This window comes from Pezoporus occidentalis, unplaced genomic scaffold (genome assembly GCF_034315485.1).
Source record: "Pezoporus occidentalis ecotype Australia unplaced genomic scaffold, CSIRO_AGI_Poc_V1 ctg28, whole genome shotgun sequence".
Lineage (NCBI taxonomy): Eukaryota > Metazoa > Chordata > Aves > Psittaciformes > Psittacidae > Pezoporus > Pezoporus occidentalis.
Window position 1 is genome coordinate 6,829,357 of NW_026914718.1, and position 15,665 is coordinate 6,845,021.

Here is a 15,665-nt window from a genome sequence, read left to right on the forward strand (position 1 = left end):
TGAAGTGTCCTTTGGAGCCAGCATGCCCCAGGGCTGAGAGAAAGGCATCCATTTCAGAGCTGAACAATGCTAACAATTTTGTGAAATGACTGACCTGTGTTCAGACCTCGAGCGTGTTTCCTGCAGCTAAAATTGCCGTCCCAAACATTTTGTGTCTCATGACATCTTCCCTGAGCTTGCCCCCACACTTTTTCCATGATCAAGCATGGGTTTGGTTCCATCACAGGCACTCACAGCTGGATTCCACCTTCATGCTTGCTCTGTGTCATCTTAATTCTGCTGGCTCCCAAGTCCTCACTAATAACTGGTGGTGATTTAGCTCAGGACAGGAATCGGGCTTACTGGAAGAGCCTGGAAACTTTAAGTTTTAATACCATAATGAACTGTTTTGCATTAGTGGGTGTCTAGTGTTACCTATAAGGAATGATCTGGAGACACGTTTGCTTACCTGTTTATCTTGTAAAATGCCAATCATTAAATATGGGATTAGCCTTTGGCTTCCTGTATACAGCAGTGCAGCAGGGAGATTGTACTTAGTGCTTTGTTGGAAGCAACAGCTAGTTTCCTCTTGTTTTTCAGCCTCGTTCTTCCAAGGCACCCTATCCCATGCAAATATTTTACCTCATGCACGTGAAAATATTTTACCTCATGCCAGCTGCTAATTTCCACTTCCATGTGCTTGGTCCTAAGCTGACCTCCCCAGTCCCCTGTTTGGAAATTGTGTTTCATTTCCCTCTCCCAGGTTAACATCTTGTACTGTAAATAGAGCTCTGAAAAAACAAAGGTTCTTGCCTTTGATGCATGTTAAACAGGTTGAGGGTAAGTCCAGAAGGTACCACTGGCTTTTGGTCCACCTGTGTTGTTTATGTTGCAGGTAGCAGCATAGCCTGAACCCTTAAAACGTTTGCTAACGTTCCATAACAGTTTATTAAAGGCTGCAAAGTCTTGCTTGAAATTGCCACCTTCTGAGACTAAGTGTAGGTGAGCCGAAAGAATGTTGCAAGTGTTCTGAAGGTTGGGACAGCTGATAGTAGAAAAGGCATGTGTTGAGGCAGCAGATTCTGTATTTATATATAATGTATTGTGTATATATATGTACACATATAATTTTATTTATATATAATGTGTTGTGTGTATATATATAATTGTATTTATATATGATATATGAAATAAATGTATTATTTCTCCTAGAAACTCCAACCCCCCTAAACCCATAGCTGGCTGGGATTAGAAGTGTTTCATCCGGAGCTCTGGGTTATCTTCTTATTCTCAGGGGAATGCGTGGTGATTGTCCCCTTTGCAGTGGTACCACCTTGTTGGAGTGCCAAGCCCAAGGATTCTCCTAAATCCCTACAGAGAGGATGTTTCCTGGGTACAGAATAAATCCAGCATGCTATTCCCATACATCCCTATTAAATATCCTGCAGGTTTTTTAGGATGTAGTATGTGTGGAGTGCACATGATAGGTTTTACATCCAACTGTTTCACTCTGAAATGTCCTCCTTCCACTTTTTCTTGAGGGTGATACAATCTGATATGATTAAAAATCACTGCTACTTTATGGGTTTGCCCCTGCCCTGCAAGACATTTCAAATATTCAGAGTCCACTGAAGTCATCTTGTGTGAATTTCTTCCTTGTTGCAGATACAGCATTTTTAAAGCATGAAGTAATACTCATGCTTTCTCCAGTGGTTACATCTTGTCTCTGAGAAGCTTAGTGGTTTGTGCTGACGACAAGTAGTTGGCAGAGTAACCCATTGTATAGCTGTCCTATTTAATCATTATCCCTCAAGCATGTTTATGAGCTGTTTAAGAGGACAACAATTTCCAGTAAATTAACAGAGCAAGATACTAACTTGTCTCTGAACATGTGGCTGTTTATAGGTAGAGTAGGCAGCGTAAGGGATATTCTGCTTTTATGCATGATAATAGATTAGTCATGCTATTCCCCTTTGCAGAGTTATAGTGACCTTTAGTGGCCTGTTATGCAAGGCGCTATTTACAATCTGTGTAGTAAAAATACTTTAGCTTATGTCTCTTTGTGTTTATGCATGTTGCATGTATATGCACATGTGTTAAATATGATAGGAGAATGTTCATGGGTGAGTAGTGATTTTTCAGTCCCTTAGATTTGGGATGTCCAGCTAAAACTCTAAAAGTTGGTGGTTTTTAAATGTCACAGAGATTCATTCAGTCTCAGCGTAATGTAAGCAGGAGCTTTGTACTAAGATTTTATTTAGCAGATTGATTTCCTACAGGTGAATTTTTCATTGAAAGGTGAACTTCATGAAAAGTTACCATCGTTTTGTCTGACTGATTGACTGAACCTTCCCTTTACACATGTAAAAATTGAGGAAAATAAAAGATGGTGTGAAATATAAGTATCTGACAATCATCCTAACAAAATAAATAAGAAAACAAAGCCAACTGTGGCCAGTCCTTTGTAAAGGCTGCATTTCCTTCTACTTCAGCATGATCCACCCATTTCAAAGTTTTTTGTTACTTTTTTCCTAGTTCCATAAGCATGTGCTGATTGATCATGGATGAATATGATCTAATTCCTGCCTGGTGGAATTCCCCCAAATTCTGTAGGCCAAATAGTAGTGTCTGCTGTCTTCTAGGAAGTGGCATCTGTCTTTGGCTGCTAACGTAGGCTCTAGGTGACCTGCTGGTCTATTCAGAGACAGAAGGTGCTCAGTCCTCACACATCTCCCTTCTAAGATGGCCCAAGACATTGAATTTAGGAGCCGCCTCATCAAATCTTAGAGCAGTTTGGGTTGGAAGGGACTTTCAAGGTCATCTAGTCTGCCCCCCTGCAATAAGCAGGGACATCTTCATCTAGATCAGTATCTATTCAGGATTGCTGCATAATTGGCAGAGAGGAAAGGCTATTTCCAAGTTAAGACTTAGTCCTCTGAAGGTGCCTTTCTCTGTTTCTGCTAAGTGTTTTAAAAAGGATGAGATGTAGCCAAGCTTCAGTTTAAGAAAAGATAATAATTTAGAGAAGAAAGGACCAGATTTATGTTGCTTCATGCCAGATAATTCCTTTTAGTCTTGGGATATGTTTCTGCTTTCGTTTGTTCTTACACTATACTTGTACAGGATGTACAGCAGGACTATTTAGAGAGTATGCCAAAAGCTGGGATAGTGCAGGAACTCATACTCTCCTTTCTGTATCTCTTGCATGAATCTAACCACATCTGTCCAAGTGTCTGGTAAATCAACCTTTCAAGAAGACCAAGTATTAAATAGATCTGTTTGCTGTTCTTGATTTAACATAAACCTTCTGGTTGATCTGGATCTAACTCCTATGTGAAAGTTCAAAGAAAATAATTTCAGTGGGCTTTGTTAATTTCTTCCCTAGAATACATAATAAAACTCATTCCAGGTGACCTGGACAAATGGAGAATATCATAGTCTTCATTTTCAGTTGATCCCAAAGAGACTAAACTGTGGGTAGCTACCTGTGCTTGTATCTGTCGGGTATGTAAGGACAGATATTGTAAAGATAGATTATGAATACATACTTCAAAGAACAGATTGTAAAGAACCTGCGGACCAGTGAAGCAGAAAAGCTATATCTTACCAAAAGACATAGACATCTTTTACCTGGAAATAGCATTTAAAATCTAGATGGGCCTTTGTTTTTTGTTTCTTTTTTGGCAATACTTTGGTTAACTCACCTATAAACTGTTTAATGCAGAATCAGACTCAGAGCACGCAGTAATTTCATATCTATAACAACTTTCATTCTCCCTCTTTCAAGTATTTATGATTTGAATAAGGTATAAGTTTTCATCCTCTCAGAGGAAAGGATGTGAGGAGGTCCCTATGTAGGACTATCACTTGTTGATTTGACAGAAAAATCTCTCCCTCACTCTCACATGTTTTAAGGATAGCAGCAGGACGAATTTGCTCATACTTCATTGACAGAGCTAATTTGTATTAAATTCCAATAGATATTCTTCAGTGAATATCTATAAACTGCAAAAAAGTGAGAAGGGATTTCTAGTGCAAGGTTTTCTTGACTGAAAATCATTTTGCCAAAGCTTGGGGTGTTTCAGTTGTTTCAAGCATCTGCTTTTCTGGGCAAGTGAATAAGCTAATGATACAAAAAGTCTATTTTTGTACTATTTGTACTGAAGGTAGAAGAACAGTTTTGGTGTTAAGGATTGTGCATTTACACAAAAATTTCATTTATCTCATTAGTTCTGATATAAGCTGTGAAACAGCCAAATTGGCCAAAGCAACAAATAATATAGTTACAGAAAAGGTAATGGAGTAAAATTACTGGCTTAAGATGCTATGCAGTGATTTATATATTTTCCTGAGATTTTTCTCCTCTGTCATTATCTTCACACATGTAGAACACAGACAGCTACATGTGAACTAGATTTAGATACATTCATATCCTATCCAGTCAAGAGAGACAAGTGTTTCCAGAGCATGGTTTGTCTGTTTTACTTTAGATATTTTCTTTAGGATTATTTGACCCTCAAAGTGTTTATTTCTTTTGTTTGGACTATTAATGGAAGTCCAGACATCCAGATCAGATGTGTTTTTTTATTGACAGGCTAACCCCATCTTCTTGTGTCATGGAATTTAATTCAGAATAGTAATTATGATTCATATTTGTGCTTGCAGGTTGGTCAGGACAAAGGAAGCTGTTCTTTTCGCAGAAACCCCAGCCCATGCATTGTTCCTCAAGAGAATGAGAATATTTTCCACACAATATTTGCTTTTTTCACAAAGTCTGGCAGAAAAGTATTGGTAAGAAAGTCCACTTACAGTAAACTTGAACATACAGTATAGTATATCTTACAAAAGATTTTGGATTGTTTAACAAGAACTCAAGCAGATAGTTCATCACAGAACAACTGTTTGGTGCCTGTGTACCAATACTCATCATGTGCTGTGGGGATATTTAGTGATTTAGTTATTTAGTGAGGGCCTGGCCCAGGTTGGACAGAGAAGCTGTGGCTGCCCCATCACTGGCAGTGTTCAAGGCCAGGTTGGATGGGGTTTGGAGCAACCTGCTCTAGTGGAAGGTGTCCCTGCCCATGGCAAGGGGTTGGAACAAAATGAGCTTTGAGGCCCTTTCCAACACAAACCAGTCTGCGATGCTATGATTTTAATTATCTTCTTTTTAAAGAGAAATAGGAAGTTTCAGGAAGCACAGTGGGGAGGGAGTTATGTGACATGGCAACACTCATTTGGTAACCAGAGCCCTCGCTCTCATGTTGTCATAGGCATATGGAGCAGCAGGGCCCTGCACTATGCTTTGTGCCTGACCCATGCAGTGGGCTGATGTGCAGCAGTGGCCCTGCTCCTTCCAGCCTTGGGCGCTCACCTGGCTCAGCAGCTCTGAACAGGGCTTGATTTTACTTGGCTTGCTGTCATGCAGATCTCTGATCTAGCTGCCTTCAGGTCCTGAAAGTTGCTGCTATTTCAGTGCAGAAGTGCTGTATTCTAGGAGCTTACTCTGTAGCTTAGTCAGCTGGTGTGTTTGCTGTCACACAGTTTGTCACTGAATTTTTTCCTCCTTTGCCTAACAGCTTTTTCCATATTTCCTGTAGGACTGTGAAAGACCAGGCAGGTCCTGCTTAATTATACGCTGCAACTTAAGTTCACTAGCCAAAGCAGAGTCCTGTGATATAAGTATCTACACGCTGCTGAATACAGAGATACTGAAGAAGGTACGTGCTTCCTTTGTAGTTTGTCTTGAATACCAATTTCAGTATGCTTATGTGCACCAATGGACTCAAAACTTGCATTCCTTGCTCTCTTTACTAGTGTGTTAAAAAAAGCATCATGGTGTCAAAGAAAACAGATCTATTTATCAACAGCATGTATGGAGGTGTTAATCCTAGTTATTACCCATTACCCATTAAGCCAGAAATAAATTAAGTTCAGAAATTTATACATTGAGAAACAACAAATGAGGCCCCTGATTGTATGCGTGGTGTTAAGGCTAGAGACTTCTGAAAGTTGAATTGATTTCGGAAAGTTTTCATTCTGCAAAGTGAAATTAGAGTAAGTGCATGTAAACTGTGACCAACTATCTATCATTCCTTCCATGTAAACAGAGACGTGGCGGGTTTTTGTAATTTTTTACTTCAAATGATTATTATTCAAAGAAGATGCTTCATGACCATATTAATGCTGAGCTTGACATTTGTGACAAGAAACAAATGGTTGCAAGTTAATTCCTGTGTTCTCTGAAGCCGCTGAATGAGACAGCAGACCTTTTAGATTTCTAGTGATTTATTATGTTTTGCCCTGTTTTCCTTTACTTACAGAAATGCTGACTGTGTAATTGTGGCAAGATGCCGTAAGGTTATGAGGGTACAAGGTAATCAGAGGAGAAAACTGAGAACAGGAGCCTACTAAAATAAACTTGTCTTTGATAGCTGCTAGATTACAAGCATTGTAAAGAGCTCTTATTAGAAAGCCGTTCCTAAAGCAATGGATAGCTGTGAGCTTTTCCACCTGAACCCAACCACTCTGCTAATGTTTGTTCCTATTTGAAAACAGGGAATACAGGCAAGGCCGGAAGTTTTGGGTATTTGTTTACATGTTTATGGAAATGCTGAAATATGTAAGCAAGTAACTGAGTGCACACAAAATGTGCTTCTGGGAAATTCAGTCCTAAGAATAGCCAGGATTCATCCCACCTATTGGGTCCTTTTCAAGATGACCATTAGCAGCACTCCTTTAAAACACATGCAGTGCTTACACATGTCTTTGGGTCAGCATCAGCAATACATGCCATTTGCTTGCTTAGCACTTACCCTCCCCAGAGTGAATAGCATACAAATGACTAACCTATGAGATGGAATGGCCGCTTATTGGAATGTGCCTGTTAAAATGCACTGTGTAAAATATAGGGGGAATATGTATTAATAAGGGGAGGTGTATGCTCAATATTTAAGATATTTACAGTGCACAGCTGCAAATAATTCAGAGTTTATCCCAGGTTTCATATTTGTTTTTTTCTGTTCCTTTGAAAAACAAATAGGAACTCTCTTCGACAGTGGATATTGATACTGCCTGTGTTGACCGGCAGTGGTCTGCTTTTTGCTTTCGCAGTAAATGTGGGAAACGTTAACAGGCCACATAGAAATGATGTGTTTCAAGCCCAGCGTACCTGATTTTGTTTTAATCTGAGATATGTGCTCTGTTTTGTCTGTTGTAAGCATAAGGTATATTTTTTTTAAAACCAGAGTTTTAACCAGAATAGTGCTTAACTGTCACTGAGCCTCCTCTAAGCATTGTCTAGATGTTTTTATTACACTGGAAAATGATTGATGTTTTTGTTTTGGAGGGTGGTGGGGAGTGGTGGTGCCTTTTTGTTGTTGTTGTTGTTTTGTCCTCAAATCCAATTCTTCCTCTTTTTACTTCTCAGGACAGTTCATCAGTCATCCAGTTCGTCACAAGGGCAAGGGTGCGGGTGGACCCTGACCTCAGAGTTGTGGAGATACCCAATGGGAGCCCAGAAGAAAAACCAGTAAGTAAATCATAGGATCAGCCAGGTTAGAAAAGACCTTTAAGATCATCAAGTCCAACTGTTTCCCCGGCACTTTCAAGGCCACCACTAACCCATGTCACTGAGGGCCTCGTCTACATGGGTTTTGAACAATTCCAGGGACAGCGATTCCACCACTGCCCTGGGCAGCCTGTTCCAATGCTTCTTAATATTCAGTCTAAACCTCCCTTGGTGCACCTTGAGGCCTTTTCCTATTGTCCAATCACTTGCTCCTTGAGAGCAGCCCCCTCCTGGCTCCATCCTCCTGTCAGGCAGTTGTAGAGAGTGATAGGGTCCCCCCTGAGCCTTCTCTTCTCCAGACTATCCCCCCCGCCCCAGGTCCCTCAGCTGTTCCTCATCACACCTGTGCTCCAGGCCCTGCACCAGTTCCATTGCCCTTCTCTGGACCCACTGAATAAACCTGAAGAGAAAGGTTTCCTGATCCCAGTGGACTGGAGATCATTGAAAGCTCTACACAAACTGGATTGTGTGGCTGGGCTTAGCCCATGAGAGTGCCCAGACTTTGTCTGGCTAGACTAGCAGTAATGTGAACTGTATTTGTGTGGTTTTCTCCCCTCTGATAACCATACCATCGCAGTGAATGACATTCTCTGGAGCAGAAGGATCTGTGTCGTGCTAGTCAAAATTGTAATACCCTTGAGGTTCTTGTGCCAAAATTAGGTTTAGCTTCCTGTTCTAAGGTTAACATCTGCTTTAATCTAATTCAGATTTTTCTTTAAAATCTAGCAGAGACTTGAAACCCCAGAAAAGTCTTTTCAGGTGTGCCAGTGTGAAATACTTGGAAGTGTTAATGATATTTGGGGAGCTGTGAAAATGGGCAAGGGGACCTAAATTGTCAAATTCATTTAACTGTTCCATTGTGCTGAGCTGGCAGAATTTATGTATGACCTGATACTGCATTTTGTAGTGGTCTACGTGTGATTGAATTTCGAAGGGGAAATATTAAAGTTCAAGGCAAATTCACTACATAGTTTTGGCTGTAAGCAGAACTGCACAGGGCCATGTTTATAATCTACTAGAGAAGGAGGAGGTTTCCTACTTTGCTTTCATTTCCTACTACCAAGCCGCCTAATACTTACACATGGAAATTGAATAGGCGGCCACACGGAAATGAGCTTTCTTTTTGCCTGATGAGATTTTGAAGTTTAATTTCTTATTTCTGTCTCACATGAGGATCAAAGTTAATCTGGACCACTTTCAATTTCTCCTCTTGTTGTGTATTTTTGGAACATGATCTAGATGCCATCTCTCAATTAACCTTTTATCCCCAGTGATTGCCATTGCCACCAGCCCATGCAACCATTCTCTCATTGACTCCATTTCAGTGAGTTCTATTGAGATTTGAGTGTGATAGCATTGAGTTCAACACACTTTTGGAAGACCCTGACATCCCACATTAAAGCATTTCTCAGAGATGCTGGATTTAAAACCCTACAGGCAAAGGAAGAATTGAACCTGCATCCATTTAATACCCTCAGTCTGAAAGTAGACCCACCAATACAGTGACCATCTTCTCCACCATCATGTTTGCAACCCTAGACTTAACTTCCTATTTTATTAGACCTGTCAGAAATATGTGTATATATGTATATATTTTATTTGACAGGACACCATTTTTTCCCTTCTGTTTTATTTTCTTTGTCAGTTTTCTGGACCATTATAAGAGCATTAAAAAATAGGCTTGGCAGCTGAAATAGAAAGCATAGCAAGCTTCTCTGGGAATGTGCCTGCAGCCTTAATTTTTAATACATTGCTTGATTTCTTTTTAGCTCTGCAGCTTGCATAGAGCAAATCTTGTGATTTTGTGGCAAAATTTCACTGGCTGAACAAGTGACTGATACCTATGCCCCAGTTGAAATGTAAGAAGCCACCATCTCTCTGCCAAATGTTTTGATCTGTAAATGGTTTCAGAATCTCTCAGAATGATAGGCACTATGTAAACTATGTGGGATTGCTATTATTTCATGTTCAAACTTTAGAAATGTTCTTATCTAGGAATGCGAGCTCTGATGTATTTCATTGTTATCCAATGCTTGGAGAAAAAAGAAGAAAACAAAACAAAACCCCAAAACATTGTTCTTTTCCTGTTCCCGGAAAGCCTTTCATCAAGCCTTGAGTTGCAACAATGACAAAGTGCACTGTGTGTGCTGGAAAGCTATGTTAATCTTCAAACAAGAGCTTGCTCCTAGTTCCTGGGAAGCCCTAGCCGTAAAGGAGCATTCTTGACATGTTGTAGCCGTGTAACATCAATTTGTAATTTCCAGTCTTTTCTAATGTGAGTGCCATTTGCTCCCTCCTTTATGCTCTTTCCATATGTCTGTTGGCTTCACCATTGGTATGTTTTGCATAGGGTCATGTTCAGGGAAAAATTTAAGACGTGGTTTGGCTCAAAGTATTCGTTTTTCATCCTTCTCTTGTGGAATGCAGAAGGAAATAGTACTTGTTGCAAGCCACAGCTATTCAGCTGGAAGTAGAGATAGGAGAGAGAAAACGTCTTTGTTCATACTCCTCCCTTCCTTTTTAAAATCTCATCCTGGATTCTTTTCAGTGACTATGGACTGCTGTACCATATCCATTTGGATAGCAGCTCCTTCTGAACAGTTGTGCATGGACTTCCTTTGAGTCTGGTTATGAAAGTGCCCCCTAACAACAAGAAACATTTTCTTAGACATTTTCTCATGGTAAATTTGAAAGAAAAGGCCTTTTTGCCTTCTACAGCTAAATGGAGACTTATTAGCACACTTAAATGGTTGTTTAGAACAAGGTGCCTTTACTTCACTGGGTACTTTTACTCTGTATTGTACAACATCAAGTGCAAATAGTCTGTAATGAAGAGAAAAGGAAATTGAAGACTCATATTTGTGATGTTAGTGTTAAGAACTACTGTTGGTGGCAGGACCACCCCTATAAATATCACCAGTAGACTATTTGTAAGGGAGATGCAAAAGCTTATGTAAATATTTGCAAGCTGGATAGCAGCTGTCTTTGTAATGAACCCATTTTTTAAGAAAAAAAGATGCATTTATTCAGTTCTCAGAAATCATTTCTCTGGATTTGGATATGGTTTCATGTGACTTGGAATGATATATTTTCTGTCTCCAGTTACAATAGGCTGTTTGAACTCTTATATTGGACAAGTCACATGAAGAAGGTGAGCAGAGTTTGGATTTGGCTCTGTAGTGACAGTTGTATTAGCAGGAGTATGTATTGGCTGAAACCGATGGTGTGGTATTTTCAGGAGGCATGCTTTCTTTTCTTGAGCATATGGGTTTCCATGAAGGTTTGGCTCCCTTCTTCTCTGCATGTGAGGCAAAACCAACAATAAGCTCCATGAGACCGCCGTGGTCAAATACCAGATCCAAGGATTCACATCCTGTGCTCTCTGCTTGTGTGCAGGAGGAAAAGTGTTCTTCTCTCAGAGACACTTCCCTCTCTGAATGCCAGTGTGGAGGGAAGAATAAGCTGGATTTCACCATGTCAGAACCAGCCAAATATGTCTGAGTCTGAATAGATGCAAAGCTGAATAGATTTTTAACCTTTCTCTCCTCCTGCATAGAGTTCACTGTTTCCTCATTTTCAGCCCAGTCACCCCATATTTAATTTGACACAGGCAAGTGGTTGCTCTACATGGATTATTTTTCTTTTCTCAGGATTTAGGTACGTTTATGTACAGAGATATAGGAGAATGGTGTTTTTTTGCAAGTCCCCTCAAGTATAATGGCACCTGGATGGACAAATCAGCCATCAGAGCAGTGTGGTTTGAACCACCAGAATCATTCTGGGTGATAATAGAAAAATAAAGTAACATTTTTATCATAAGCCAGTGCCTTCCATGATGCTGTGGTTCATGATACAAGCACATAAAATTCAATTAGCGCGCGTAGGTGGGAACTAAATGATCTCTAAGGTCTCTTCCATTGCTAACCAGTCTATGATTCTGTGATTCTATAAGCAAAAAGAAATGAAAAGTTTGCAATTATGTATTTCTAACTGTATTTTGCTGAAGTATGTTTCTTGTCTTTGAGTCCCAGTGCAGCAGCGTGTGTGTATTCTGCAAAGGGCTTCAGCACAGTATGTACTTTAGGGTTTTGCAAAATTCCTACTCAGTTAACCTCTTAACTTCTTGCCTACACGCTCTACTGGAGGGTGTTTTAAAAGCATTAAATATATATATATAAAATTCTGATTCTTTTCAGTTTGTTCATTAAGATTATCAGAATATAGCAAGTGTTTGGCACAGGTAGATGATGAACTGGTAGATGCCCTTGTCCCATGCAGGTTCAGCATTTCAGAAACCAGTGGTAGGGTGAAGCCCTCTTGTTTTACAGAAGGGCAGTTGCATTGTGTAAAATCTGATTGACGTGTGAGCTATGTCTCACTAAATGGCAAGCTACTCTGCCTCCCGGGCTTCCCTGCTTCCAAACCCCACCAGTATGGTGTGAAATGCAGAAGATAAATACGTAACTAAAACTCCTCATACATCGTCAAGACAACTCTGCTTTTCCACAGCCTTTCCCTGGCATTTTGTCGCAGGCTGAGAACAAGCCTGTAATCCGCTCCATATTTCATGACTGTTGTATCTGCTTTCTCTGAACCAGGTGGCTTCTGCCCCCACTGCCCTATCTGGGATGTTTTCCCAAACCCAGCTCCCTTATCTTCTGTATCAGTCACTCTTATCACTCCTGTATTCTCTATCAGTTAGGACTGTGGGAAGTCCATTGGGCGGGGATGGGGACTGCCTTGTGCTTCCCAACACATTGGCTGCCCTGTTGGGGCTCTTCTGGGGTGGATGGGATGAGGAGTTCAGGTTTTGCTGGTGACTGGCTTTCAGAGACTGTGTGATGGCCATGGGTCAAGTGGTGGATGGCTCTCTTCTGTTTGGTAACACCATCCTCTGCCTCCAACCTCTCCCCATCCAAGGATGACTTGCTTCCCTGGCCTCCCACCACCTACTCTACTGACTTCTTGTTGATCACCCTGACATGTGATGTACACTGTCTGTTCAGTCTGCTTTGATTGGGGTTCAGCTTGGGTTTTTTGTTGTCGGTTGGTTGTTTCACCAAAGCTCATTGCAGTGGTTGCATATTAATGCAGGCACATTTTGAGAGCTTGAGAGGGATAAGGACACTAATATGTGCAGCGTCCCTGCTTCTCTCCAAACCACAAAGCCATGAACAGTGGGATTTTATGCTTGTTTGTTGATTCCAGACTGCTAGAATAAACTGGATAAATAAGAAGCTGTTGTTCCTTTCTACCCTTATAGCTCGAGCTGTGACTGCAAAAGCTACAGCCAAGCTATTCTAGCCAGAGTGCTGCAAACCTGAAATTTGGGGCTCTTGCTTCACAGATGATGTATGATTTGATCTCTGCAGTTATTCCTAGCTCTGTCTTTTGGCAGCATGAAGGACATACAGGTCTATTGTGCTGGATGTTGTATTATGTTAATATTTACTCTCTGAGTAGTGGGAAGAAGACACCACCTCATTTTGCATCCAGGGACTGCCTGAAAGGTCTCTTCACTAAAGCTGGCAATACTTACAATGTTAGGAGGGTTTCTTTTTTCTTTTAGAGTCAGAAGGGAAAATAAATTAGTGCCTTGTCATCTAAGAAATACTCATCTAACTTGTGTCTGCAAGATGGATGCTATCCATAGCCTCCGTGAGAAATGGACTGCCACATCAGATCATCTTTCCAAACTGGCTCAGAAATACAAGGAAGGGACAAGATTTGTGTTTGATCCCTCTGTCTGGTATTTCCCTCACACTCATCTTGGCTATGAGGGAAACTGCTGCTTAGGAAACTGTTTCTGTTCAGCAAGATGTCTAAAGTCTGACAAAGGCTTTGTGCTAATGTCTGAAACACCAGAATTACTCTTTTTGTGTGGGTGAAAAAATGGCCCATGGTCAAGAACTATTTTGAGCATTGTGATACTAGTTATGGGAATATGTTTGGATAATGCTATCTATGTATAGCATCTTTCTTGTCCATTTGTTATGTTTCCATGTTGTCATCAAGTGCCTGATAATTTCTCATTAATAGAAAAAAAAAACAGTGTGTGTAAATCAGCTGTGTTCAAATTCCTCCCCCAGAAAAGTTGTGGTCTTAATCAGGATTAGTTTGTGAAACTGAGATGAAGGATCTTCAAGTCCTTCTTTACGGAATGCCGTGGCGAAATAGAGCTCTACTCAACTGCTTACTCTCACCTGTGCCTGTAATTTGTGTGGGTGTTTGCTGAGTCTGCAGATGCTTACAGAAACAGATAAATGGTTGTTAGTGGCATCCGGGGATGCTCTCCTGTCCTATTTCTCACTCAAAGCAGGGCTGTTACCTGCACTGGCTCAGGATCCCCATGGCTTTGTGTAAGGCTTGGCAACCTGCAAGGATTGAGAACCCAGAGCCTCTTTGGCCCCTGTTCCAGTGCTGCCATCACCTCCCTGTTGCAGCCTTTTCCTGAATGCCCACCTTCAGCACCCATATGGGTTGTATGGCATCATGTTCCTTTTGCTGTCTCATAAATGATGCTGTTTGAATGGTGTCACCAATGAATGCAGGTACTTCATGACTGTATTTGACTAAATCCCAGACTTTCATCCAATTTTAACTACCACTTTTTTCATGTTTTGTTTAAAAGATTGATTTAACAATTTGTATCTATGAGAGGGTTTTGACGTTTTGAGCAAAGATGATGAAAGGGGTTTGTGAAGGAGGGAGGAAAACTCTCTGCTTTGCCTTCCAAAACAAACCAAAATAAAGCCAGACAAAGCAATGTATTACCTTTAAAAAAAAAAATCCCTGCTGTCTCTCTGCATTTGCTGGATATTAAATTGCAACATTTAACATAGAAATAGCCTTCACTGAGGAGAACTGGTTTTGAGTTTTCCACTGAGAAACTGGTTTTGATTGAAATAAGAGACTGGAAATTCACATAGTGTATATGAGCGGTATAATTTTCTCCCATTTTCTTCTTAAGGCAGATGGTTAAGGAAAGCTCTTTGTAGAAAGTATTTCCTTGCCATACATGCTATACAAATAGAGAGAAGAGAACAGCAGGGGACTGCTTTCTGTGTTCCCAGAAGAACCCAGGACTGCACACACCCTTCTCTCTTTCACACAATGTGCCTTGTGAAGCACAGCAGGGACAATTTGTTTTCAATAGGATTGTATGTGAGTTGTGCCATTTTTTGTGGGGGAAAATAAGTTAACAAGCTCAGCAAACATGAGTGTTTCATGTAAAGCATCAGGGTGTTTGGCAGGCCCAGGAACATGTTGAGTAAGACAAACCATGTGAGATGTCGTGGAAATCCCTGCCAACCCAAGGGATGAGCTATTCGTGCAAGCCTTTTTGCACCTTTAGTGGACCAGCACCAGAACAAGCTCAGTGTATGGGGTGGGATGGTGGATTGGCAGGGTAAGACTTATTTCAGAGTGGAAGCTGATATCCTTTGGATCCAATGCATGGCTACTTAGAGTCCACTTGAAAGCTTTAAATCCCTTCTGAAAAATAGATGGAAAGCATAAAATTAAGGGCGCATTCTATATTTGCTTGACAGATGAAATATGATCAGTGAGGCCACCATGCAGTGTGTTTAATGAGTGCAAGAGAAAACAATACAACTTCCAATCATAAAAAGATCTTTTTCTAATTGCTTTGTAGGTGGTCTTTGAGGCTTTGCACAATCTGGAGCCTCGTGGGTATGTTGTCGGATGGATCATTGCCATCAGTTTGCTGGTGGGAATTCTCATCTTCCTGTTGCTGGCCGTGCTTTTATGGAAGGTAAGGTAACAGATGCAACATAAACACCAAGGCTAGTCCCAGGAAAAAAAAAAAAAAGAAAAGCTTAAAGTTATCCTTGCATTTAACATTCACTTTTTTTAGGAACTAAAAAATTGTCCACTCCATTACAGAAGTCATTAGCCAGCAAATACAGTTTTATATCCAGGCTTTTGTGAGGGACAGGGAGAGATTCGTGTTGTAGAGAAAAAGTGAAGGCTGAGGGTTTTTTAGGGCCTGGCGATTAAAAGTTGAGACCTCTGATACCATTTCAGGAGAAAGCAGTGATCCCTCTTAGAAATCTGCTATTATCTCATACTCACATACTTGGTACATCTCTCTGGTTTT

General features: G+C 40.7%; 1 protein-coding gene across 1 annotated transcript in view; it reads left to right on the forward strand.

Moving 5' to 3' along the window:
• Positions 1 to 15,665, forward strand: part of ITGA9 (integrin subunit alpha 9) — a 215,595-nt gene that overhangs the window by 180,516 nt on the left and 19,414 nt on the right. Inside the window, exons 24-27 of the mRNA XM_062625454.1 lie at positions 4,645 to 4,770; positions 5,577 to 5,696; positions 7,406 to 7,507; positions 15,201 to 15,320. Coding sequence (XP_062481438.1) covers positions 4,645 to 4,770; positions 5,577 to 5,696; positions 7,406 to 7,507; positions 15,201 to 15,320 — 468 coding nt within the window. The remainder of the gene's footprint in view (positions 1 to 4,644; positions 4,771 to 5,576; positions 5,697 to 7,405; positions 7,508 to 15,200; positions 15,321 to 15,665) is intronic.